This window comes from Ixodes scapularis, unplaced genomic scaffold (assembly GCF_016920785.2).
Source record: "Ixodes scapularis isolate PalLabHiFi unplaced genomic scaffold, ASM1692078v2 PGA_scaffold6__148_contigs__length_123643588, whole genome shotgun sequence".
NCBI lineage: Eukaryota > Metazoa > Arthropoda > Arachnida > Ixodida > Ixodidae > Ixodes > Ixodes scapularis.
In genome coordinates, this window is record NW_024609881.1 from 80,793,144 (window position 1) to 80,820,216 (window position 27,073).

General features: G+C 43.7%; 1 protein-coding gene across 1 annotated transcript in view; it reads right to left on the bottom strand.

Annotated features, from left to right (window-relative positions):
• The window catches only part of LOC8051576 (glutamate receptor ionotropic, NMDA 2B), a 46,366-nt gene extending 26,841 nt beyond the window's left edge, over positions 1–19,525 (bottom strand). The window contains exons 1-7 of the mRNA XM_042294831.1: positions 19,518–19,525; positions 17,864–18,205; positions 17,513–17,763; positions 7,798–7,981; positions 3,856–4,081; positions 2,730–2,848; positions 2,001–2,148 (exon numbers count right to left, since the gene is read on the bottom strand). Coding sequence (XP_042150765.1) covers positions 2,001–2,148; positions 2,730–2,848; positions 3,856–4,081; positions 7,798–7,981; positions 17,513–17,763; positions 17,864–18,205; positions 19,518–19,525 — 1,278 coding nt within the window. The remainder of the gene's footprint in view (positions 1–2,000; positions 2,149–2,729; positions 2,849–3,855; positions 4,082–7,797; positions 7,982–17,512; positions 17,764–17,863; positions 18,206–19,517) is intronic.
• Positions 19,526–27,073: the final 7,548 nt, after the last annotated feature.

Sequence of the window (27,073 nt, forward strand, 5' to 3'; positions counted from 1 at the left end):
GACTTGTCCCCGGGCAAGTTCCTACGAAATCGGTGACGTCACCTTTCTTGAGGCTCGAAATCCGTCATGTTCCAGACGAAAAAGAAAGCACGCAAACTCAGGAGCTGGCCCACGGACCATTGGAACGTGTCCGGGAACGAGTCCGCAGACCTGTGGAATGTTGACTATGACGTGGAAAAAACGCCTTAAAATAGATCTGCAGACCTCTGCTACCACGGTTATCGAGATTTTAATCCCGTTTTATAGGGGGCGTTCACTGGATGACATATTTGAGGGCGATGTTTAGAGCGCATGCTCAGAACGGGCTTACATTAATAGCCTGCCAAGTTCGGAAATCTTGATGGTATCGAATGCACGTTGCAAAAGAACTGCGGAAGCTCGCCGTCAGCACGCGCTCAGCAGCCGCGCACACAGCTATGGCCGCCAGTGAATACTCCCTACTGAAAATGCCAGAATTGGCATTTTATGTCGCTGTTTTGGTACTCGTATTGAACGCTCCGTGAGAATTCATCCACGGGTAAAATTAGAACGAACGCCACTTCTTCATTGGGGCCCCTTCACCTATGTCTCTTTCAATGGCAGATTAGACAGACGTTGACTGGATGCGAATAGAGCGTCACGTGTGCTGCGTGATGGCTCTTTCTAATCCCCAATTCACACGGCAGCGTAAAGGTACCTTTAGCTTAGGTCTCTTAGCTGAAGTTACCTGTAGTAAACGGCGTTCTTGATCACCTGATAAATAAACGGAGCACTTTAAGTTAACATCAATTGCATTCCTGCTAAACTGCGAGAGAGCACGTGGTAAACAATCATTTATTGAAATCGGTTTGAGCGAAGTTTTTGAATATTGTGTATGAAATATCATATTTAAACCCTAAATATTATTCGTGTTTGCTTTTGCGGCACTTTATTTTTTTTTTTCTAAGTCTAAGGGCGCACCTAGAGTTCCTGTATAGGCTCCCTACGGGAGCCAGAGTTGCGCGTTCACCCCCGGAGCGCCGGCTTTCCTGCACGGCATGCGGAGTCTGCCCCTCACGTGACTGAATTCAGCAAATAGCGGCGCCGCGCGTTCGAGGCGGGTGGCGCGCTCAAAAGCAGGGGAACGTGCTGCGGGGCGCGCGCGACATCTACTTTCCTGCACGACACTTGATTCGGCTCCTCACGTGATCGGATCTCGGCGAATAGCGGCGCGGCAGCACGTGGAAAACAGACGCGAAACTTTGGCTCCTATAGGGAGCCTATACAGGAACTTTAGGCGCACCAATACGAGTATTGCTATAAAACGTCCGACCCGTCTGGCCACTCTGACCCTAAATCATCTGCGTTTACCAGTTTCCATTGCGAGGTGGGCGACCGTTTTCTGTGTAGCAGCTCCATTTTTCCGCAAAGTTCTCACTGAAGTAGCTATAATAGTGCCCGGCAGAAACGAATCACGTCGGAGTCTCACGGTTTCGCCTGTCACGCCATCGAAATTAATGGACGACGACGATGATAAAAAGTGCTAGGCGGTAGAGTCGGACGACTCGGCTACAGCTTCGAAAAAAAGCTCGCAGTGGTCCATCGCGTTCGGGTTCGATGCAGACATTGTTTTTCACTTGCCGCCGCTGCTACCTGCTAGCTGGAGTATACGTTCCTTGTTAATGTATTATTCCATCGCATTTGTGTTCACAACCTTTCATAATTTGCTACTTGTATATATTCAATTTGTTATAATGCATTAAACAAGATATATTTATATGTCTGTGATTTTTATTTCGGGTTCGCGAAAGGAGCTTGGCGAGCTCCGTTTCGACACAGGACCTCCCTTAGCGAAAGGGACCTTTACTCTCCGTGTGATTACGATCTCCAGCTTCCTTTGCTACAGGTACCTGTGCCAAAGGTACATTTACGCTGCCGTATGAATTGGGTATAATACCCAATTTTGCATGGTAGCCTGAATACACCTTTAGAATTCATCTGATTGCACAGGCTCAAAATGTGACCTCCTTCAAAAGACTCACGTCCTTGACCCCCCAGGTGCCGTCCTCGACGCGGTGAATATCGTACGTGAAGCCGAGGTCTTGGGCGAACTTCTGGAGGAGGTCGATGCAGAAACCCAGGCAACACTTGTAGTACGTGGAGTTCTTCCGAGCCGCCGTGTCGTTGATCCTGCCGCGACATAGTTGCCATGAAGCTGTGCACGAAAGATTCCGTGCACGTAACCGTAGAAAAGAAAGTAAACGCAACTACAATTTATCAGTGCAAAATGTTCAGCTATTGTTGGTCACAGCTTGAGACAACGACTCGCGGGGAAAAGCTATGAAGAGGGAGGTGGACCACAGCAATCGCTCTAGTCCTTTTTCTTTTCTTTTTTTCGGGTCTTGTTTTTTACATAGGGGTTGCCCGATACAGAGTGTCAAGCCACCAAAATTCAATGTAATACAATAGGCTCTAGTTCATGGCGGTAACGGCCACAAAATTGTTGGAGGGACAACTTGATGAGAGGCGGAGTTTATAGCAAACGTAAACTAAGGGCGTTGCTGAAAATGTTTCCAGGCTAGGCGGCGCAAACTGCCACACGATACAAAGGGTTTAACACTACCATTTACCCATTCATCCATTCATACTTTTGTTGTGGCAGTGTCGCACAGCGCACTTGAAAGTGACATTTGATAGCTGGAGTGTACTCGCTAAAGTATTACTCAATTTGTCCGTATCAGATATGTTAGACACAAGTGACTTGTCCTCACCCTTGCAGCATAGCCTCGGGAACCACACGGCACTTGACGGCACGGCCACTTTCACATTCACCAGTCTCGTTGTCGGGCTGACCGATGTTTAGAAAAGGCCTTTCTTCCATAAAGGTCACCTGTGTCAACCAAGGCACGCGTTCGGATAGAGGCTATACATATTCATATTAACGCAATGTTTCACGATATAAAAATAATTAAGATGCAATTAAAAGCCTCTTATTCATGTTAATGTACATTTTCGTTTAAAAGATTATAGACCCCACCATTTGTGTCCCACATGACCTCTTCCTCGTTAGCACTAGGACATGCAAAAAAGGTCTCTACATTGAGAGACACTGCTAGCATGAATAGGAGTTCAACAGATCCTTCCGTTAAATGCACACTTGCAAATGACACTTTGAGGCTGAAGATGTTTTATCTGATGAGTAAATTCCACCGCTTCAGCAATCGTGAGGATGGCTTCACTGTCACTTTACTGTGCATATGTTGAAAGAACAGGAAGCTAGTAAGCTTCAAAACAAGCCTAATGTCTTCGCTGTGAATGAGATATTTAGCCAGCGCAGTGCGACCAACAACTCATAGTACTTAACGTGCACCCGCTTTAGTGATACATGACTGCACGCCGGTACAATGCTATCCCAACTTGAAATGGGTAAGGGTTAGGATTGATCCCAGGGACTGCTTGCTAGAAACAGTGCCTCAGCCACGGTCTCAGCTGAGACTTTGGAAAGAAAGCACTGGGAAAGCCAGTGCACGAGCTGAGCGGGACTCAAACCGCGTTTCAAAACGCTCGTGCGCCCCAGCCCTTGCAGAGCTTTCTTTTACCCAGACTCAGCTGGTACATTGCTCTTGTTCTAGCAAGCCGGCCAAGGATTCCTGGGTACTGCAACGCGAGCTTTCCCTCCCCGTGCTCTGATCTGCGGTGAGTTAACACACCCGGCCACCTGTCTCCCCATGATCGCTTTTCAGTTGTGAGAGACACAAGAAAAAAAAAAACGTTGATCGCTTCTTCTTGCTAACTGTATGGCACTCTGTACCCTATCATGTACAAATCATTGGAAATACTGATTTTCTTGCTGAATTCGGAAACTTAGTTTGTAACAAGCTTCCCCTCTTTCCTGACCTTTAGGTTAAATTTCTCGGGGACGCCTCTTGGAGGCACCAGTTCGTTTCCGGGCCAGACGATGTCCTTGATGTCGATGCCCTTCTGGGTCCAGCCACCGATGCGGTCCCAGTAACCATCCTTGTTGAGGTTCACGATGTCCAACTCGACGTACTTGAGCGTGCCGTCCGGCAAGAACTCGATGTTGGGACTGCCCTTGGCTTCGATGGACACATTCCGGAGATACCTGCAGCCCAAGGAATCGAACACCTCCAAAAGTTGCTGAGAACATGCTCTTCACCAGACGGAGCCACAAGAGGCACTAAATGTCAGCGGATGGTACAAAGAACTATAGTGTCTGGAACACGTCTCCGACTAGTGCGTTTATCGGGTCCTCTGATTTCTGCTTTATCAAGCAGAAATCAGAGGACTACTTTTGAGGATCCGATAAACGCACTAGTCCCCTGATTCCTGCTCGATAAATTCACAAAGGCGTCATGCTGTTGTCTGTGGCAATCCTGGCAGTGGAACGGCAGCGGAGGTAGATGTGGAAGACGCCTGTCCTGTTGCAGGGCGCTCTCCAGCTTCAGAACCTAGAGAAGCTTCGCCAGCTTGGAGTTGAGAAGCTGCTACGACAGCGACACTCGCATTCGCTCGTACTTTTTGCACGAACATTTACGACCAACAGCCAGGATCGCGACATCCAACATGACACGCTGGTTGCCGCGACGTCATTTGTTGCAACTTCGGGACACTTTCGATGCACGTGCGCAATAGGACGCTAAGCAGGCAAGCCGAAGACGCGGTCCAGGCATCGGAGACGACTCGAAGAAGGAACCTCCTGATGAGCCCTAATTAGTGTCGGGACTAATCACCGGAAATTTGGATTTGGTCAGATTCGGAAATTTCCGAACTTCCCGCGACGAATATTTGGCATATACGGAGATACGGAGATTCAGCAGATTCGTCGCTGGTTGTGGACGGCAGCATGAACCTTGTCGTAAACCTCGCGAATGCGGTCAGTTGTGTTTTTTTTTTTTTAGCTTCTGTTACTGCATATAACCAGAGTTCGTCTTGTTTAGTTCAACGTATGGTATGTACTGTACTGTCATTCTAAACACTGGCACGCGCCAAGGTCCAGCCGAGCTGATCGGTGTGGTTGACGTAAGCCTAACTAATGCACGGTCCCGGTTTCTGTGCGGTTTCGCGGTGATCGGTAAAATGTATACCGAAATGCTGTGTATTATATATAGCGTGGCACAACGCACAATAAATATATTCAGGCAAGGAAATGATTCGTCTCCTTCTCTAGAGCTGCGTGTGTCTGTACCTGTAAGGCGCGAGAGCGAGATGAATGTGGCTCGTCACTACTTCGACCGCGTACTGGCACCGGTGGCGAAAAAAAAGTCACTAATTCTCACTGTCGTGTCTCCGCGTTCTCGGCAGCAAGTCGGCCGTGAAACGTTACGCGTTGCATTTGATGAAAAAGAAACAACACAGGGGTGTCCAACGCAACTTTATTGTTCGGAAACAAACACTGTAACTAAATCGGATATCATTAACCAGAAAGGTACAAATGCAGTACAGGGGACTGTAATAGTACGGCGCAAGGAGTTTCAGATTAATTATGTTGAATTAACCTAAGACTGGGGAAGAGAAGAAACATCAAAACGTAAAAGGGACGCGGTCGTACTGTCGATTTTCTGTCCCTTCTACGTTTTGATGTTTCTTCCCTACCCCAGTCTCAGGTTAATTCAACATGGTTAATATTCACCAGCTCGCCTGCACCCTTACAATTTTTTTCTATAGTTTCAGGTTGTTTCCCGTGTTCCGATAACAATACCCCAGTGGACACACGTTGGAGATAATCGAATTGAACATACTCACTTGTGTGGTGTGTGCAGACTTGTACCGTACGCATTACAAGTAATCAAATTACTTGTACTCGATTACTTTTTGGAGTAACTTTGTAATCCGTTGATTGCTTTGATTAGGCAGTAATCACAAGAGTAATCTGATTACTTTTTGAAGTAATAAAAATTACTTCTAATCGTTACTAATTTTCCACGGGATTCCCCCCCTACCGCACACACTTTTTTTTTAAATGACAAATAAAATCTGCTTCTTTTTTCAAACAGAACAAAGAGAAAAGATTTTTGCGCATCTGCAGGAAACAGGGTCAACCCCTTTGTATGTATAGTTTCTGTGGAATGTCCGTTTTTTTGTGTGTGATTTTTTTTTCGAGCTGGGACGGGGAAGCTTTAGGGAAGCCGCAGGGAAGCCCCAGTGCGTGACAAAGACCATTCAGGACGAAGTTTGAGGGAGCAGAACGTAGCTTTGTAAGTCTTTCGTTCAAACTAGGGTGCCTTCATATGCGCTTCGCGCACATAAAGGCTCCCTCGTTCAAACTAGCCCCTCTCGCACACAAACACAGAAATAAGAAAAAAACAATCCTGCTTACGGTACTTACTCGCTGCCCATAGGACAGTTAGAACCGAAGATTGTCTAAAGCGGATGCAAAATATAACAAAGCCAGTTCAAATAGACGTCAAAATCCAATAGTTCCCCTGCGTGGTCTTTGCGACAAGCAAGGTTTCGAGGTTGGAGGTAGTTCATTGTTATGAGCGCTAAAGTTGTAAGTCTTCACAGAATAAAGTAATCGGAAAAGTAACAGTTACTTCTTAAAGTAATGTCCAATTACTTTTGCTTTCGAGTGAACAAGTAATCTAATCGAATACTTTCTAGCCAAGAGTAATAGTAATTGTAACCGATTACTTCTTTTTAGCAACGTGTACATGACTGGGTGTGTGCCAATATGACCGTAATTATGGGTACGAAATGTGACTGTACCGAACAGCATGCACGGCATCTATCTCTTGCGGCGATGAAAATAGGCGCATGTATTTCCACGTGCACCACGTATCCCTATTTCGGTCGTAATCAGGAACCGAAACCAATTTTCCCGCGATACCGTTCTCGACAAACATCCGAAATAATGTAAACAAGGCGGAACATTTTATTTATTACTATGATATTATATTACAACGTTATTTTGTGCACTTTGTAGAATTTAGTGAATTTATAATCACGAAAAGTTGAACCACTCATCAACGTGATCTGGCAACCATGACAACGCTCCGATTCTTTCCGAACTTTTCCGAATCATTTGAGATTCGGCTACTCTTTCAAATCTTTTCGAATCTTCAAATTTGGCTCCTAATCTCGATTCGAATAACGGTTCGTCGCATCACTAGCCCTAATAACGTCAGTAGAGTTTTCGCTGAACAAATTAGGTTCTTTGGGGTCACGTCTCTTAGCAATGCGGAATCACCTAGCTAAACTGGTTGCCAAGTGTCTTAGCGGTACATCAGCTGCTTTCCCGCAGATCGCCGGAAGGTTTTTTCTCAGATGGCGTCTGTAAAGTTAAATTTTGCTACATCACTCATGATGCGGTGGCCCGCACATTGAACTACTATAAACGTCTGTTTTTCAAGCAGCGGGACATGCGGCGCAGAGCTGAACATTTTCTCGAACGCATCTTGTCGGGTTGGTTGACTGGTTAACCTTATCTTAAAAAGCTGGGAAAGACCGATAACCCCTGGCGACCAGACCAAAGAAGAAATTTCCATTTAGTACAGCCTTCGTGCACATCAAGACTATAACGTCTCCGGAAGTTCTTACTCAAAGGACCTCTTCACTCTCCGCTGATATTCAAGGAGAAAGAAACTAAAATAGCCACAGCCGTGCTGAAGGATATTATGCAGGTTCTCATTTGACTGAATAGTTTCTGTCAGCAACAAACATACTCAAAGCTTTCTTATGCAGCTCGTATATACATAGTGATTTTCGATCGATCTTTTCATTGCGGGATGAAGGTATCCATACGAACTAGACATGTATAATGTGAGCGTTCAAATTTACGCTGAGTAAACCACAGGAGAAAGACAAAAAGACGCCGCATACCTGAAGAAGTGATCCCCCTGCGACCAATGGGCTCTGCCGACCTCGTAGCATCGCAGTCCGGGGTTCAATGAAAGATTCGCATTTGCAGGCTCGTTGACGAACAGTTCCAGGCCGTGCCCGAGCACCAAGACAGCACGTTCGATTTCGTCGTGGAGCTTGGCAAGTGATGTGTTGTAATGGATACCTGTGCGCAAGAGATCGACGGTAACGACGTTAGTGTCTTCCAATAGAAATTTCCGTGCGTCTGCTTTTTTGCAGAAGAATAAAAGAACCAATCTTTTCGATTGTGACGTACGGAAACAGCTTGGTGAATGAAGATGCTTTCAATACATTCCAGCCTAGATATGATGCCTGCATGAAATGTTCCCATGAGTGGCGGAGGCAAGAAGTCCACGCAAAAAATGTTCCCACACAAAACTTCCAGTAGCTGTTAGGAAAAAACCTCCCTTCAGAAACATATCTTGAAATATTCTTGCGATAACGTGGCAAATGAATCGCCATATTTGCTTTACCAGCGGTGTAATGTTTTATTTTGAAATTTAAAAGCTTTTTTTTTCTACCTGATGATGCCGTATATATGTATAATGAAACACACCAATGTGTAATGCATTATCAAACTATTCGTAATCCATCTGCGAAGGTCATAATGGGATCGCATAGGAAAAACCTCGATCTACCGTCGTCCAAGAGGCGAGTTGTGCACACGGATACTACAGACGCTGCGGGATTAGTAAGAGTGCCGACTTCCTTCCCTCATTAGGAGGAGCGCCGACCTTGTCCTTCGGAGATTCTTTTCGTTCTTTTGAATGCAAATGCGCCGGTGGCTCCTGGTACTCTTGGATGACCCTGGTCAACCATGCTCCAGAACTTCCTCTTTTATGCTTCTAAATGACATTTGGTCCTGTCGCCACCTTCCACAGCGGCCCAGTTTATGCTTCATTTGGAAGAGAGAACGTTAAAGTGATATTGCTGATCACGCGTTTATACTTCCATAGTTTTATTCTTCTGCTACAGGAATTATTCCATTCATGAGGTGGACACCATCTTCGACATCATTCAGAAGCGCGCAAGCCAACGTGCAAGTAGAGGTCGAGTAGGTGCTCAACAGTCCGAGTTTCTTAAACTTTGACACGATTTGAAATGTTGATTTTTTTTTTAAGGGGAAGGGTTGTTTTGTGCGAAGTGCAGGACTCTACCTCACCATTCCTTTTTGCCTCCGGAAATTCAGAAGGCGGCAGTTTTAAGACTGTCCCTTTATAAATAAATCTGGGTCCATGCAACGAATCAGACGAATGCTACAATAATGCAGGGCACCTCTCCAAGAAGAGTTCTTTTGGCACATTTTTTTCCCTACATTGTGGAAGGATCGGTATCTTAATTTTTGTTGCCTCATTCTGTTGACTTGTAGACGGATCCTGGGAAGGGGGTTCGAAAGCCGCAGGTTTGGGCAGCAGTAGAGCCCTGCCGGGTGGCTAATTCGTTAATTAAATATTTCAAGATTGGTGCAATTCTAAATTTTTTAAATAACTTTATTGTTTTTTTATTAGCACAGTAGAGATTAACGCCAATCTAATGCTAGGTTAATATTATAATGCCCCTTTTTCACAGGCACCTAATACCCCTGTCAGAAGGCGTTCTAAAGCTCGTTTTCACTAAGCTCCTTTAAAAAAATCAGCCAGTCAGCTCGCGATGTTGAGTGTGCACGTGCCCTACAGCATGCGCTGGTTCGCCGATTTTATAAAGGAGCTCGTTTTAAGGGCCTCTAAAATGCCCGTCTGGCAGGGGTATTAGACACCTTGAGGGCGAATTCCTTTAGTGAATCGGCAAACCAGCGCATGCGGACTTACACGCGTGAAATTAAAATTGCTAGTTTATTCGCCAAATTTTTAAGGAAGTTCGTTCTAAAGAAATTTTAAATGCGCGCGAAACAGGAAAGTAAATCTACAAAGAAAATAATTTTTCTTTTTGAGCCAATCCACCAGTTTCAAAAGAAGTGGCGCCACCTGTCAGAAAACTGGGTTCGGGAATATCTGGGATGAAACAATAAGCACCAAGAGGACGGAAAAGGAAGAACCTTTTTTTTTAATGAACTTGGTTGCATATGATATGGCACAATGGGCGCAAAAAGGACGTTGGAAGACCTCAGTCTAGGTCACTGCAGCTCAATGGAGTCAACAGAATCTTGCGTTATTGTTTGATTGAGTGCTTTCTTTCGGTTGAGCCCACGTTCGCGTATATTCGTACTAATACCAGCAGGACCCTAAACTTATTAAAAATGGTGAATGCAAAAAAAAAAAAAAAAAAAAGATTTATAAACTGATCTATCTTCAATAGACGGGCCCTATCAGTGGCGTTTATTTCTTTAGCTATTGTTTTACGCCCTCTCCTCTCTATCCGTTTGAAGTGCGATCATCTTGGCTTGTGAGAACCTTTTCTCGTTCTTGGTTTCTTCTTTTTTTTTTTTTTTTCTTCTCAAGGCTTCGCTGCGTTCTGCAAGCGGTATTCTTAATCACAAAAGCGGCTGATAAAACAATTGGATCCCGGCAGCACTGAACAGAGTCCAGGCACAAGCTCAAGGATAAAAAACAAACAAACAAAAAAAAACACACTCAAACTACCTCAACCCGTTGCGACAAAGTGAACGCGTCTGAAGTAGTCTGCACTGGCGTCTACTTTTTTTCCCTCTTGCTTTTCTGTCGCTTTTCTTTTTGCGCTCTTCTGGAGCAGTTTAGGGTACGCTCGTCTCAGAGTAAAGAGCCACTGTGCGTCTATACAGGTAAAGCCCCCCCCCCCCCCCCCCCCCTTCCAGGAGCAACACGGATGCACACCAGAAGGTCGTTCGGCTTGCACTAGTGTCTACCAATTAGCGATGAAACTAGGGCTGCGTCACGGTTAGGCAGGTAGTCGGCTCAACGACCCTGCGTCCCTTTTTGGGGGCTGGGAATGGTTAGGTGCCAGCCATATAACTCATATTGTGCAACCTGAACTTCGAAGCTTAAGGCACACATACACCGAAAGTTGGGTTGAATATCTTATTATGGTAAGATTCTACAAGATCGCTCAACAAGGTATATCTTTTGGCATTTTTTTTTTTTTTTTTTGAAAAGTTTGGGAAAATTACGTAAACATTTTATCTACAGTTGTCTACATTTTGTGACAAATCCATTTTTTCCCTTCGGGTAATTAAAATGTCATATGTTCTTCCCTTGGTCGCGCTTAGGTTATGCTTGCTCCTGCGTACCTCACCGCTTGGTCATAACTACGTCACCGGCTAGACAAAATTACGTCACCACCTGAAACGTGCGTCACGGTTTCATCATAATTACGCCACTGACTGGACGTAATACCGTCACCGCTTGTTCCTAATATTGCGTCACCGTCTGGTCATAAACACGTCACCGCTTAAACCCACCATTGTCATCCTGAGTTAAAATAACCTCAGCACCAGGTCAAAATTACGCCACCGCTAGGCAGGCGTGTACGTAACGCATTGCTGTAACGAGTTATTTCTACCTATTTACTTTTTGGTAACGAGCAACGTATATTGTTACTTTTTTTTTAGAAAAGGAACGTATAACGTACTAAGTTTCTATAACGGCCAAGTAACGAGTGAGAGTATTGAGTTACTTTTGAGGAGTAACGTGTACGAAAATATTTAAGCTGCCTCGCTTTAATTCTAACCTTAGTGTGCATCTTTTGCGACAAAGGGAGATGGTCAAACCGAAGAACAACTAAACAGTATGACAGTGCACCAACGTTTATCGCTGTACACGTCAGTCCAACTCTACAGTTGGGTATGTCTTTCACCCATGGCTAACAGAGTAAGGTTCGTTGGTTGAGCCTTCTGGAATCGTGAACAGACCGAATGTAAATCCGGAGGTTGTCAACGCGGGAAGGCACAAAACCCATTGTCAACTTCAAACGTTTAGAAGCAGAAAGAACAAGGGGGAGAGAGAGAGAGGAATCCCAAATTCACAATCTCTTGCTCAAGCAAGAGTTGGTGAATGTGGACGACTCTTCAGCGTCGCCGGAGATCTATTCTCAGTGAAGCGGGAAAAAATCACATGAAAAATTTCGCGAGGAAGCTACTGCTTAAAGGCCGCTGTACAAACGGGACGTTCTGCAGGGAAGAACCTTCTCTCCCGAAGCTGGAGACGGGGAGGGAAAGGGCCAGCGCTGGGTGGAAAGGGCGTCTAGAGAATGGGGATTAGCCTCGGGGCGAGCCATCCTCTCGAGAGGGAGTGGGGACGGAACAAAGCTGCCGTGGGTAGGGAGCCTTCATGTGCGCTTTGCTGGGGGTTCCGGCTACCAGGTGGAAGATAAGCTTGTCAAACGGCGACCTCGGATGCGAGGACGGGCACGTCAGAGAATTTGAAAATAGCTGCTTGATTAGCCGGAGGACCCAGTGCGGTCTACTGGCTCTAGAAGGTGACTCAGATGAAGAAACTCGTTCTGCTCCAAAACTCTAAAAGCATTCTGGAACGTGAACTCTTGACACAAATAAAAATAACACATGCATGAAAAACGACGAAGGCACCTAAGCTTTCTCCTATGATGTGAGAATGCGTGAGCATTACAGGCAGAGTTATGTTGGCGCAACTTGCAATAAAGAAAGAAAAAAAAAAGTTATGTTGGCGCAACTAGGCGCAACGAATAGCGCGCTAGTTTCACGATCAAGAGGGCCTAGCTTCGAAACCGGGCAGGGGATGGTTTTTTTCTCATGTTCTTTTTTTATTTCGCTTATTTTTTTTTGTTCGGTCACGTGACAATAAAAATCACATGAACAGAAATTTTTTTGGCCACGTCACCAGAGATTTTTTTTTCTCATTTCTCCTATTCTTCTGTCTTTTTTTCCCCCTTTTTTTCGGTTTACGCTCCCTTTTGCAAAACTCGTTGCACCAATTTCGCGTTACTTTGGCGTCAGCCAAATAATTTTATTTATGGAAGGGAATTCTGCCGTACTTATCTTATGTAACTATTACCAACCCTGGCTTGCAATACGCATAGAGAATTTCGTCCGGCAACCAGTTTGGGAATGACGAGGCCAAATTTGTGTTATAATTTTTTTGAGGTATAAGCATAATTTCGGCCTCGTTATCCGTCGGTCTCTAAGATTGGCTCGTCAAGTATCTTTCCGGAAAGAGTAGACGACTGGCATTGTTACAGTGCACGTGTGTCGACCAGAGTGAACATTGCTGAAGCGCCTCCAGTGTGATTTTGGCCGTAAATAACTGGAGGCCCCGGGCAAACCCACCCTATGTAGAAAAGTATCTACCTTTCTGGTTTCATAGAGAGCTATGAAAGGGACGAATCCCAGCCGAGTCAAACTACCGGCTTGCAAACGCAATCGTGTTGGCAATAGCTCTAAGGAGTTTGTATGACTCTCTCTGGCGGTGTGCAGAGGGTAAAGGTACGGAGGTAATATATGCTTTCGCCTAGTCACCTCGCAAATGGTTGGGTATTGGCTACAGAGATCCATTTCGCTTTGTTTTATCACCGGGATTATATCTTGATTTCTGTGTTCCTAATTTCACAGACAGAACGAAATCGCTTTTCTCATGTGGCGTCACGGCGGTGAGACAGAAATCAATCAGTGTACTGGAATTCGACGCTTGTGCTCGTTCTATAGCGCTTCTAAAAACCGTGCGATCACGGCTGTGCAACGTCAACAATGCATAAACTGCAGTTACTTGTACTCGTATTGCATCGTGAGGGAACGACTATGACTGGGTAAACAGGAATAGGGAGAATGGGTGCGTGTGATTTGTTGAAGTTCGAATCAACAAATCGAGCCTCAACTAATGCGATAGTATTGCATTCACTCAACCAGCTATATGAGTTTTCAGACGGTATATACCTTCCAAGTATGCGATTCGTGTTCTGCCAGTGGTATTTCAGCTAAATTAAAAAGCAAAATCCACGTTGAAAAAAAAAAAAAAGTTTACGGTGACTCGAGCCGCTTCCGCGCCGAATCATGTTTCACGTAAGCGTAATCTTGGGGTCGATGCACGACGAGGGGTCTTCAATCATAAAAATACTTTGATTACGATTATTGGCAACGCTAAAAATTTGAAAGCCAAGCAGTGAAGACAACGGTGTTCTCATAAATATTATATACATTTCATTTTACACTGTTTGAACACGCTGCCGTCGTTATGTTCTCGAATTATTGTCTAGCTTGTGGCGGACAGGGAAGTCTTGCAGGACTATATATGATAGGACCTACACTAAACCTGCCGCGCTGCGAAAAATGTTAGTCCAGTGCATACAAGCTTATTCAAGGCGGATGGAGCGTTGCGCATCCGGCAAAGTGCATTCAATCGCTGCCCGCGGCGTTTTTCTTTTTTTTTTTTTTTTTTTCGAGCAGCGAAATAATTTTTGGTCAAGCAGCAGGCCCCCTTTTCGGCGGGTTAGGCCGGATTAACGGAGGCGTCTCCTAATCCATTCTCCGTGTTGTCCCCTCGGGGAAGGGTGGTAAACAGGGGGGGCGGGCGGGCGGGCGGGCGGTGAAGGAAGGAAAGGAGGGCAGGGGAGGAGGAAACGCAGAAAAAGTGGAAAGCGCGAACTGTACGGCGGCCTTTAAGTGCAACAACTACCGAAAAGAAAACAATAAACCATGAAACAAAAGCAGTTGTGGATTTGGTCGTCAAAGTAACGAGAAAGGTAACTCGCTACTTTTGGTGTAAAGCAACGCGTTTCATTTGAGAATTGTTAAAAAAGTAACGTAATTAGTAACTTTTTGCGGTAATGTGTACATGTCTGTGGCTTGGCCAATATCTACTCCGCTATAACCTCACCGTTTGGTCATAATAACATCATTGTTTGAGCGCAACGCTTGAGTCACCACTAGCTCCTTATCCCGCCACCGTTTAGAAATAACACATTGATTGGTTGGTGCTAATTGCGTCACTTGTTGCTCCTAATTACATCCACAATTCGTCATAACTATGTTCTCGCTTGAACATATACAATTCCGTCAAAGGTTTGAATTAGGTCACCGTTTGATAATAGTTAAGTAGTTCTTTCTAACTGCGCCACTGTTGTTCGTAATTAAGTAACCGCTACGTCGCGCTCACATCCCCGACTGGATAGAAGTGCGCCACTGCTTGGTGCTAATTAAGGGACTTCTTTGCCCTAATTACATCACTGCGTGTTCCTACAGTCATTGTCGGCTTAAAGTGCACTCAGGTGCCTTTTGAAGAAGTTTGGTTTTTATGGCCTATTTTTCGTTGGGCTTCAATAAAAAAAAAACAATGACCAGTTCTAAGATAGCAATACGTCTTAGCATACTCAGAGGAATGGAAATTAAATACACAGGCACAAATTTTCTCTTGGGATCGAGAGATTGGGGAGGGGGGGGAGTGTTCCTCGTGGGTTCCCACCACCTCCATAAATATTTAACCAATGAAAATAGTAGTAAATTGTGTGGAACCTCCGAACGTTACTGTTACTAATATCTTCAGGCGCGTTGTGCATTATGTTTTGACATAAACGTCTACTTTTTTTAATGTAGAATGCAGCAACTAGTGTTTGAAAGCTTTGTCCGATGGCGTCCCGGTGTCTGCTCCAAGGCGCAGAATGAGAGGCCGTGTCGCGATTTTTTATTCGATTTTTAATAGAAAAATTTACCACCCATAAGTGTTATTTCGTTTTTTTTTCTTGGATTTCATAAATTAAGTTATCTCCATAAATAGACGATCTCAGAATTCACTTGAGTGCTTCTTTAAATTAACCGTGCAAAGCGTTTCGGGCCATTTTTTTTTTTTTTTTTTTTTTTTTTGCACCGCACTTGCTTGGATTGGTGGGCGGGACTCTAGCAACACATTATAAATAAAAAAAAATATATGATGTGTTTTGAACATATTAGGTGAAAGAAGTTAAGAATTTTTAGCGCATTTTTTATTGGTGATTTGAACCAATAAAGAACCAAAACGACAAGATCGTGCAACAACCCTACGCGATCTTTCTAATTGTTGGAATTACCATCCAGTTATGAAAATGTGAACGCCCCACCGATTTACGGCTGTTCCAAGCAAAGAATCACGCGCTTCAATCGTGCCTCTAGGAATCTATGTCGTCATTATCCGACGCTCTCAACCAGCGTCGTTACTGAACGCTCGTCTTTGACACTCATAGGCACGCCTTTGCGAAGCAGCATTTGGTTTTCTTCGTCCTTTTGCAGTGCCCCTTTAAGAAACCAAAGAAACACTTCTCGCTTCTCGTCTGGTGGTTCGTTCTCCGGACTTTTCGTCCGCTAATGCACCAATCCTGCAGGTGCCCGACCGATAACAAGATGTTCGAGCCGCAACGCGCCCTGTGTCTCTTACGCACTGAATGACCTCCTTTATACGCCACCCTTTTGCAGTGTTGTACAGAACGGCACGTTCAAGGAACGACGTTCTTGGAACACGTTCCTTTCGGGAGGAGCAGAGAAAGGCCGCCGTTCCATCTTGCAGGGGTGGAACTTGAATGGGAACACGTTACGATTTCGAGGAAACGGCAGGGAACGACGTTCTTTTAGAGCGCAGCTCTTAGGCGCCCGTTTCCGGCTTGATCGGCGTCAGGTTACTCTCACGAGGGTTACGAGGATTACTCTCACGAGGGTTACCCTCGTAACCCTTGTGAGAGTAACCCTGGTAACCCTCGTAACCCTCACGAAGGTTACGAGGGTTGCTCTTACGAGGGTCACGAGGGATACCCTCACGCGGGTTATGAGAGTTACCCTTACGAGGGTCACGAGTGTTGCCTTCACGAGAGTTACTAGGGTTACCCTCACGAGGGTTACCCTCACGAGGGTCATGAGGGTTACCCCCTGAGGTCACGTGACCCCCCTGAGGTTATGTGACACCCTGATGTCACGTGACCTCAGGGAGTCACCTATCTCTCAGTACCCTTCCATCCTATCCTTCAGTACCCTTCTATCCTCCTCCTCAAGAGCTGCGCTCTAATCCGGCATTACAGGGAGCTGTAAACGGGTTTCATTTTTATTATTTTTTTTATTGTCTATTTATCTTCAATTTAACCTGAATTTAGTACGCATTTAGGTTTTTTTTATCTTCTAATATTTCAACCTTCGACTTAGAGGGAGAGCGAAGTGTCCGAGAGATAGTCGAAAACAAAGAGGTGGAACGAATGTGATCAAGGCCACTTGACACGCAGTTCGAAGTGTATATTTTCACTCGCTTGCTTTTTTTTTATCTCCGGATGATCCAGCGCAACATTTTATGAAAATACCCAAATGTAACGTTAAGCGAACGACACGTACCAATCCTCGACAAAAGTAACGGAAACACATTCTTTCTGAACCACTGGAATGTTTAACGGGAACTCGTTCTAACCGAACACAGCAAACCGCTGCTGTGTTCGGCGTACCGCACTGCCGGAGTCTTTGAAGCATGCTTTTAAGCGCGCGCCCTGCGTTCATGGTACCACCCGGGCGCGCGCTTAAAAGCATGCCTGAAAGGCTCCGGTAGTGCGGGAAGCGGAGCACGGCAACGGTTTGCTAAAGGTCCCTATTGAGAAGGAACCAGCTTCTGTTCCTGTTTCGGAGGAACGTGTGCTGCGCTGCTTTTTCGTCTTAGTTCTGTGTCTGCTTGGACGCAATGCCGTCAAGCCTTGGTTCGAATGACTTCACCGATTGGTCGCTCCTAGCTAATCTGTGTTACTAATTGTGTTCCGGCCTTCTTTGGTAATGACATAGGGCGGTAGAGCTCACCCAGAAGACCGGCGGGGTACTCCTGCGGCGCCAGTCCCGGATGCGCCCCAATCACGGACTGCGTGACGATCCAGACGTAGTTCTTGCTCGTCATGCCCAACTGGCCAACTGCGGCGAACACTTCGCGGGAGTCCTCCTTGCTGGCGAAGAGGAGCAGGACCCGGGCCTCCCCCGTGGCCACGGGCTCCAGCTGGGAACGGAACTCCTGGCGCGTGTGGCCCCGGAGGGTATACACGTCCAGGACAGAGAACCTGCAACGAAAAGTTGTCACCACACTGTTTGCCATAACCGAAAGTCAGGCTGTCACTACGCTGCTTGCCATAACCTAAAGTCAAGTTGTCACTAACTTGCTTGCCATTGCCTAAAGTCAAGTTGTCACTACCCTCCTCGCCATAACCTAAAGCAAGATCGCCACTATTCTGCTTACCATAACATAAATTGGGGCCGTCACTACCTTGATTGCCATAAACTAAAGCGAGGTTGTCACTTCCCTGCTTGCCATAACCTAAAATCAGGTTGTCACTACCCTGGTTGTCATAACCTAAAGCCAGGATATCCTGCTTGCCATAACCTAAAGGCAGGTTGTCGCTACCCTGTTTGCCATAACCTAAAGCCAAGTTGTCACTGCCCTGATTGACAGAACCCAAAGCCAGGTTGTCACTACCCTGCTCGCTTGAACCTAAAGCCACTAATCTACGCTTAGAATACAGGCACTTAATTTCCCGATTTTTATGCGGCCGTGCCATTTTGGTGATTAGTGCGGAGCGGTCTCAAAGACACCTTCTAAAAGTCCATCAAGCAAGTCCCGCCGCCATATTTTGACGTGATTGAACCCGAGTTCGCGCCGATTGCTGACTCAGCACTCGTGACCAATGCATGTTCAAAGCGCATATGCGCCAAATAGGGTGGCCTCGGATGATCCACGCAGCAGTTGGTGGAGGGCGCACAGTTTCCAAAAAGGGCCTATTGGCAATCGAAACGAATCGTAAATGGGACTTCGTGAGCTTTAGATGGCTTGTCAAGATAATCAGGCAATATTGTTCTGCTCTGTCACGGGCCGGCTGTAACATTTACGGAGGACGGAAAAGCGTTTTCTAGAATTTTCAGGTAAAGCGTTAGATAACTTGCAACGACGATTCTAAACATCAATATTACTGAGATGACATTACACCGAAGCGTGACTTGTTTAGTGACGCTACGGCAACCCTCAGAAAGCTGAGTTATCTTCCTGACAATCGCCCAGGTGGAGGGGCGGGGGGGGGGGGGGGGGGGGGGAGTAGGGGGGATATAGAGTGCTTGCGGCCTGAATATCCATCGAGACGGAAGATCAAACGAGTCGAGAGATCCAATTGGTCACGTGACAGGCGAGACGGAATATCCATCCAGAGGGAATGTCCAATTGGGACGGAATGTTTTACAAGTTCGAATGTCCAACGAGACGGAAGATCCAACCAGGCATGACTGTCTACCGTGACTGAATATCCATCGAGATGGAAGATCCAACCAGACCTGAAATTCCACCGCGACTGAATATCCAACGAGACGGAATATCCAACCAGGTCTGAACGTTTACTGAGGCTGGATATTCAATGTGTTATGTTTATTTAATTCCCGTAATTTATCGAGCATACTGCTCCCGAACAAAAATTGATAAGCGAGGGTCTTTCTTTTTATTGCACATTTTTGTATCCTATGTGAAAGGGCTTGCTGGAATGCTCCAAATTATATTTAACAGTGTAAATATCACATAACATACGTAATCTCCATGCCAGAAAATTTGGGGAAAGAGTTATTATTATTATTTTGTTAAACCACCAAGGAACGGAATGCGCTGCCAAGTGAAATTGTTTGTGCCGCAAATGCGTAAATTTTTTCTTTTTTAAAATTTGTTTGCCCTCTGCGATAATGCATGATACAGGCGCCGCAGGCTCAAAATAAATAAATGATAAAGATAAAAAACAACAAAAGCAACCAAAGTCGTTTAGTGGCGCATGATGTGACTAACTGTGTCATGTTTTTCGCTGATCAAGTTGTCCTCTTTTCAAGACGTGGAGAAAGGTACCGAAAGCGGAAACCTTCTCCGTAATGTTTTTGTCTAAACAGCTGGTCTGGTATGCACGAATCACTGGTTGTTGGATGTGTTTCCATTTTATTCTCGAAGCCTAATTACTGCCATTGCCTTTTTTTTGTCTTTGCCACAAAATTTATTAATAAAGCAATAACCTACATTAAACATGGTTCTAAAATAAATATTGGGGGTCTTTTTGCAGTTCAGGCTCCGCGAAGTTCTACGTCTTTTTTTAAATATTTTTCAGCAGTTAAAAATGGTCCGCAAAATTAATGAAAGTAAACATTGATAAGGTCTTCTTCGGTTAACAGAAGCATGAAAAAAAAAGGGCATATAGAACCGTTCGGTTCTGCTGACATATTACGACGGTGGTAGACTTTTCAATAACCGGGGTAGTCACGTTTAATTGAAAGCGCAACAGCGGCGATACTTTACATCAGAGCAAGAACACCCTTCGAATACTTTGGTTCCCAGTCCCACAAATCGAATCTTCTTTTCTGCCCTGCGCGGGACATTAAAGGTTCTCGCTTCCTCCCCCTCTTGGGCGGGCAATCATTTTAAAATCTATCGGAGTCACGGGGCGTCCACCGTCCAATTGTCGGCTGGGGGCCGCCCAACACGCTCATTAGTAAGGACTATATTTGGAACGGACACGGGGTGACACACCCGTAACTTCGGCAGTACAAACGGCTAGAGCCTACTCGGCGCCACGCCAAGCCCATTCAGGGAGCTATCTCACAGCTTCGTAGTTCCGCCCATCCTATACTCCGTTCACCCCAAACTTGAGACTGCGGTGGAAGCTACGTACTACGCCTCTCTTTGCCACATCATCACGCTCCTGCTTATACCCACGCAGAGAGCCGCGTCAGGTGATAAGAGGGAGGCGGCTGATTGGTCCGCCAGGCACGTAGCTCCCACTGCAGTCTTGGCCGCCGTCTGAATCAAGCACCCAGCCAAGGTGCCTCGGGAAAGGTCAAAAAGGGTTGGTAGAGGAGGCACCGGGGAGGCAACGACTCCCGAATTCCCCCGACAACCCCAAAACGCAGACCCCGGCGGGAGGAAGCTATGTAACCCCCGACACGCGCGTAAGCCGGCGAAGGCCACACGAATAGGGTGTATTCACTGGCGGCCATATCCGTGTGTGCTAATGCTCAGCACGTGCTGATGGCTAGCTTCCACAGTTATTTTGCAACGTGCACCCCGCACCATCAAGATTGCCGGTCTTGGCAGCCTATTAATGTCAGCTCGTTCTGAGCATGCGCTCTAAACAGTGACCTCAAATATGGCGGCCAGTGAATACGCCCTATAGGATGGCTTACATAAGAATAAACAAATTAAATCCAATCACAATGATTTATAAGCCGTTAAGCAATCTCAAAATTGTGTTGATATTATGAATGCAGCCAGGTTCGGTGTGTCTGACTACCTGAATCTACTTGCAGGCTACGGGTTAGAACATGTAATTAATGATTACACTAGGGAAGAATGTTTAGGAACGCGCCTTACGCGTTCTTGTATTGATCATGTCATTGTTAGAGGCAGCGATCTCAAGTTAATTTCAGGGGTGGTTAAGCAAAAAGTTGCCGATCACTATTTTGTAGCGCTGACTATATTGGGAGTAAATTCGGGGGTAAAAGAACAGACGGTCTATAAACGCATTCTAGACAATAGCAGAATAGACAAAATGATAAGTGCATATAATTGGGGGTCACTATTGGAATACGACCATATTACTGCTTATCAAAGGTTCAGTGACAAGATGGGGTCCATTTATCAGCAGTGTTGGAAAACAGTGAAACTGAAACAAAGAAAACCAGATAATGTATGGATAAATGATGAAATCATGACGTTATGTCATGAAAAAGATAGGTTATGGAATATATGTAAGGGAAACCCAGACAATACTCAAATAAGAGCAGAATTTCGAAAGTTACGTAATAAGGTAACCGCGAAAATAAGACTAGCAAAAAAGTTTTATTACACTAATAGATTTCAGAAGTGCCAGGGAAACCTAAAGAAGACGTGGGACTTGATCAACCTCATCACCGGCTCAAAAAGGAAGCGAACAATTGATGAAACAATTGAAAAGGCTTTTGGAGGTAACGACATGGTCTCATTGTGTAATTTATTTAACGAATCTTTTACTCAAAGGGTAACTGATCTTAGAAAAAGGATAAAATATCAAAGGGGAGGACGAGAGGATTACGACGGTAGTTTGCACTCTGCATACTTACCACAGATGACAGAAATAGACCTTGAAGATGTAATAAAAAATATGTCACTGACAAAACCTGCGGGGATTGATAAAATACGCTTAAGGGATATTCAACATAATTTTTGTAAGCTAAAATTAGTTTTATTAAAAATAATAAACGACAGTTTTTTAACGGGGCATGTCCCGGTAGAGTTAAAAACCGCTATAGTTAGACCGTTACACAAAAATGGCGACAGAAAGGACGTTTCAAATTACAGACCTATTTCCATATTACCAGTTATTGCACAGATTATGGAAAAATGGATATTCAATGTAATGACTGCATATTGTGAAAAGTATGATTTAATACGCTCATCCCAGTACGGATTTCGTAAGAATAAGAGCACTGAACTTTTGCTGCAAGATTTTACAGATTATGTCAGTTTCAGTCTAGACAAGAATCATTTTGCGTTAGCCCTTTTTCTCGATTTGACAAAAGCTTTTGAAACAATCGATCATGAAAAACTTTTGTTAAAGCTAAGAAATATGGGTTTTAGGGGGCCTTTTTATACATTTTTGCAGGATTACATTACAGATAGATATCAACTGGTTAAAATAAGAGACTGCAGAAGTAATGTAATACGAATTAAATCGGGAGTACCACAGGGATCAACAATAGGACCTTTACTGTTTAATATTTACGTAAATCAAATTGGAGCACTATCTCTTGCATCTCGAGTGTATCAATATGCAGATGATACAGCCCTGGTACTAGAACATAGCGATGAAACAAGCGCACTTTCAACTTTTCAGAAAGATATCGAATTATTAATGACATGGTTTTCTAACAATTATATTTTTGTTAATTCTAGTAAAACTAAGTTGATGTGCTTTCATAGTCCGTACAAACATGTTAACCTGTCGACTCCACTGTTTCTTCATTCAGATAGTTGCAAAACTTGTAGCTGCGTACCTTTAGATTATGTTCTAACAACCAAATATTTAGGAATTCATCTGGATGCAAATCTTTTATGGAATGATCATGTAGAATATATCATAAAAAAAATGAGAACCGTATCAGCCTATTTGTACAGGTTACGTAGTGTTTCGAACGTTTCTCTGAGAAAGAGGGTATATAACGCACTGGGTGAGTCTATCCTACGTTATGGAATCTCGCTATACGGAATGTGTTCCAACTATAAAAAATCAAAAATCGATAATATCCTCTATAAAATTGCTTGTAATATCACATATGGGACAATGTACGAAGAAGTAGAGAAAAATAAGAAATTGAATGCAGCGGGAGTGTTAACTACTGAGAGATTGCACTGTTATGTAATTTTAGTGAAACATTACTTCAGGAGTGATTTTAAAATTCCTTTAACAAAGGAACGAATTTTGAGGCGAACAGAAAAGTTCATTCTTCCTAGAATTTATACTAAATATGGAAAGAATGCAAGGTCATACTATGTTCCTTTTTATTTTAATAAGTTACCAGAAGAGCTTCATAACCTGGATTCCCTAAAAAGACTAAAACAAGACCTGAGAGAATGGTGCTGCCTGACGATAGGTGACTGAAATGGACCACGTTTTTCCCTTGTTCTCTTGTCGGGTATAGTTCTCTTTGTTTTGGGTTTGTTTAGTTACATGCAAAAAATGCATGCTTTGTTATAACTATGTAAGCAACCTGTTGGATGCCAGGTCCCGCCGACAAGCATACCCATGCTTTTGCGGGCCGGTCTATGTACTGTGTTGAAAACGGGACAATAAAATATTTATTATTATTATTATTATTATTATTATCATAAAAGCTAAGTTTAACCAACCTCAATCCGCCTGAGCAAGCAGCATTTTTTAAAGGAAATTTGAAGATCTGCCAGCTCGAAATACGTAAACGATGCTAAACGCATTGCCCAAATCAGGTATCCACTTGGTCACGTGGCGGGCGAGGCGAATATCTATCGAAAAATAATGCCCAACTGAGACGGAATGTTCAACGAGTCTGAATATCCACTAGTGGATCTTTCGTCTCGTTAGATCTTTTGACTCGTTGGATATTCAGGCTCTGAGTCGATATAGAGGGTGTATTTCTTTTTAGGAGTTACAGATTTGTTTTCAGAATGCCGTGAAATCTATTATACTGCTTTCACTGCAGATAAGTTATACGGCCAGAAGAACCTAACATACACCAGCTCAACTTTCTGACGTCACACTACTGCGATTTACTTATTTATTGCAGTACCCTCAGGGCCCGAGGGCATTACAGAGGGAAGGGGCAAGTAACAAAAGATAATACAAAAATGAAAATAAATACAAAAATTTTACAAGAGAAAAATCACTCAGGGTGTCAGCTGACAAGAATGGCTGGTTATTGCAGTTCTGAAAAAATCAATTGATGATATACAGGGTGTCACAAAAGAAAATTTACACTGTCTTTTTTACCGCAAAAATAAACTAGGCATCGCCGAACGCTCGTTCTCCGCCCAAAGGTAGAGCTAGAGGTCACAACCAGGTGCTAAAGTTTCAGCCCGATCCGATAATTAATCAAAAGTTATAAGTGATTTTCTGAAAATTTCAATCGGAAAATGGAGCCCATTTTTGCCTGTTTTCGGTTTCTGGTGCCATAGAGCCCCATGTGTTCGAAAACTCCGTCGGCCGCCATTTTTCCCATTAAAATTTTCAGAAAATCATTTATAACTTTTGATTAAGTTATCGGATCGGGCTGAAACTTTGGCATCTGGTTGTGACCTCTAGAGCTACCTTTGGGCGGAGAATGAGCGTTCGGCGATGCCTAGTTTATTTTTGCGGTAAAAAAGACCGTGTAAATTTTCTTTTGTGACACCCTGTAGATACTAAAGATGCGGGAAGGTGGTTCCACTCCGATGACGACCTGGGAATAAAAGAGTCGAGGTAGGCGGAGGTGCGACACTGGGGAATCCCAACGTTCTACTGATGATCAAGGCGAAAGGAGATGTGCGGGGGAGGAAGAATAAGTTTTTTTTTAGAGTAGGGATAGTGCAGGAAATTTTATGAAAAGCGATAGATGAGATACTTTACGGCGCACAGAAAGAAGGGGCAAAGATAAGTCTGATTTCATGGATGACACACTGACGGAACGATGATAGTTACGAAAAGATAAACCGCGCGTCACGGTTCCGAATGACTTTAATGTTAGATACGAGCATGGTGTGAGCGGGATCCCAGATTGCTCCAGCGCACTACAAAATTAGAGCGTACCAGGGTTTTAAAAAAAAAAGTAATTACAGTGGCATTGGTGCTAAAGTAAAATTCAGTTTTAAGTAACCGAACATGGAGTTAGCGTTAGCAGTGATATGATCATTGTGAACGTTCCATGACATGTTATTTGTAATATGAACTCCAAGATATTTGTAGGGAGCTACGATTTTCAAGGGGGAGGAATCAAGGGTGTATAAAAGTGGTGATGAGTTATGTCTAGACACATGCATCGCTTTGCACTTGTTAATGTTAAGAGACATACACTACGTGTTGCACCAGTCTAAAACTGTGTCTAAGTCAGTCTGAAGAAGTTGGACATCGGAGTTATTTGTGATTTCGCAATAGATTACACAGTCGTCCGCAAACAGACTAACAAAAGAAGACAAATTCTGAGGTAAGTCATTTATGTAGATTAGAAATAATAGAGGACCTAAGACAGACCCTTGTAGGACGCTTGAGGTGATGGAACTGAGGTGAGAATTAGCTTGATTAGTAAAGAGAAATTGAGATCGATTTGTTAGAAAATCTCTTATCCAAGATAAAACGGTTGGGTCAATGTTAAGTTTACTAAGTTTGAGGAGTAGAAGCTTGTGGGAAACTTTGTCAAGTGCTTTGCTAAAATTAAGCAAAATACAGTCAACCTGGGATCCACGATCTAGAATAGAAAGTTGGTCGTTAGTAAAAGACAGCAGTTGAGTTTCGCACGAAAGAAGTTTACGAAAACAGTGCAGAGAAGGAGTGAAAAGGAATTATAATATAGAAAGTTAACAAGATGCGAGTAAATGGCATGCTTTATAATTCTGCAGGGTGTACAAGTTAAGGGAGATAGACCGGTAGTCATGAAGACTATGTTTGTCAACTGATTTGTGAAGTGGAACCACCTTTCCTATTTTCAGTCATCGGGAAGTGTAGAGAAGTAGAGCGACTGTTCAAAAATTTCACACAGAAAAATAGAGCTATATAGTTTAGTTTTTTGCAGAAACGTAGATGTAATCTTGTCGACAGCAGAAGATGATAATGGCTTTAGATTTTCTATTAGCTTAACAATGCCGTCGTAACTAAAAACTAAGGGGTCCATAGCCAGAAAGCTGTTGGAACGGCACATTGGCAGACAACAATCTAAATAATAAGAAACGATATTAACAAAAGTATCATTTAGAACATTGACACATTGACTACTCGGTATGTCCTTACAAAAACAGGTCTCAACATCCTTTTTCATTTTTTTAGACTTCTTACTGACTTTCCGGGATCCTACGGAATTCCTTTATAAACACACTTTGTTTTGATTATTGGCAGAAAAACTTTCAGAAGAAAAATTAAGGATTTTTTTCGGAGACTTGTTTATAACAGAATTTAAAAAAAGTAATGACGTTTTTCTGCAGGTTATCTCAGACACAAAAATTAAAAAGGTAAAATAATAGATATTTTTCGTAGACATAAAAAATTAAAAAGAAGTTGTAATGACGTTTCTTTGTGGGTTATTTTCTGGACTAAATGAAAACTTTTTGACATTGTTTTTTTTATAATATTTAGTAAAAAGTGAAAAAAAATATTATTTTAATAATATTTTTTACTGGCTTGCTGGAATGCTCCAAATTATATTTAACAGTGTAAATATCACATAACATACGTAATCTCCATGCCAGAAAATTTGGGGAAAGAGTTATTATTATTATTTTGTTAAACCACCAAGGAACGGAATGCGCTGCCAAGTGAAATTGTTTGTGCCGCAGATTCGTAAATTTTTTCTTTTTTAAAATTTGTTTGCCCTCTGCGATAATGCATGATACAGGCGCCGCAGGCTCAAAATAAATAAATAATAAAGATAAAAAACAACAAAAGCAACCAAAGTTGCTTAGTGACGCATGGTGTGAATAACTGTGTCATGCTTTTCGCTGATCAAGGTGTCCTCTTTTCAAGACGTGGAGAAAGGTGCCGAAAGCGGAAACCTTCTCCGTAATGTTTTTGTCTAAACAGCTGGTCTGGTATGCACGAATCACTGGTTGTTGGATGTGTTTCCATTTTATTCTTGAAGCCTAATTACTGCCATAGCCTTTTT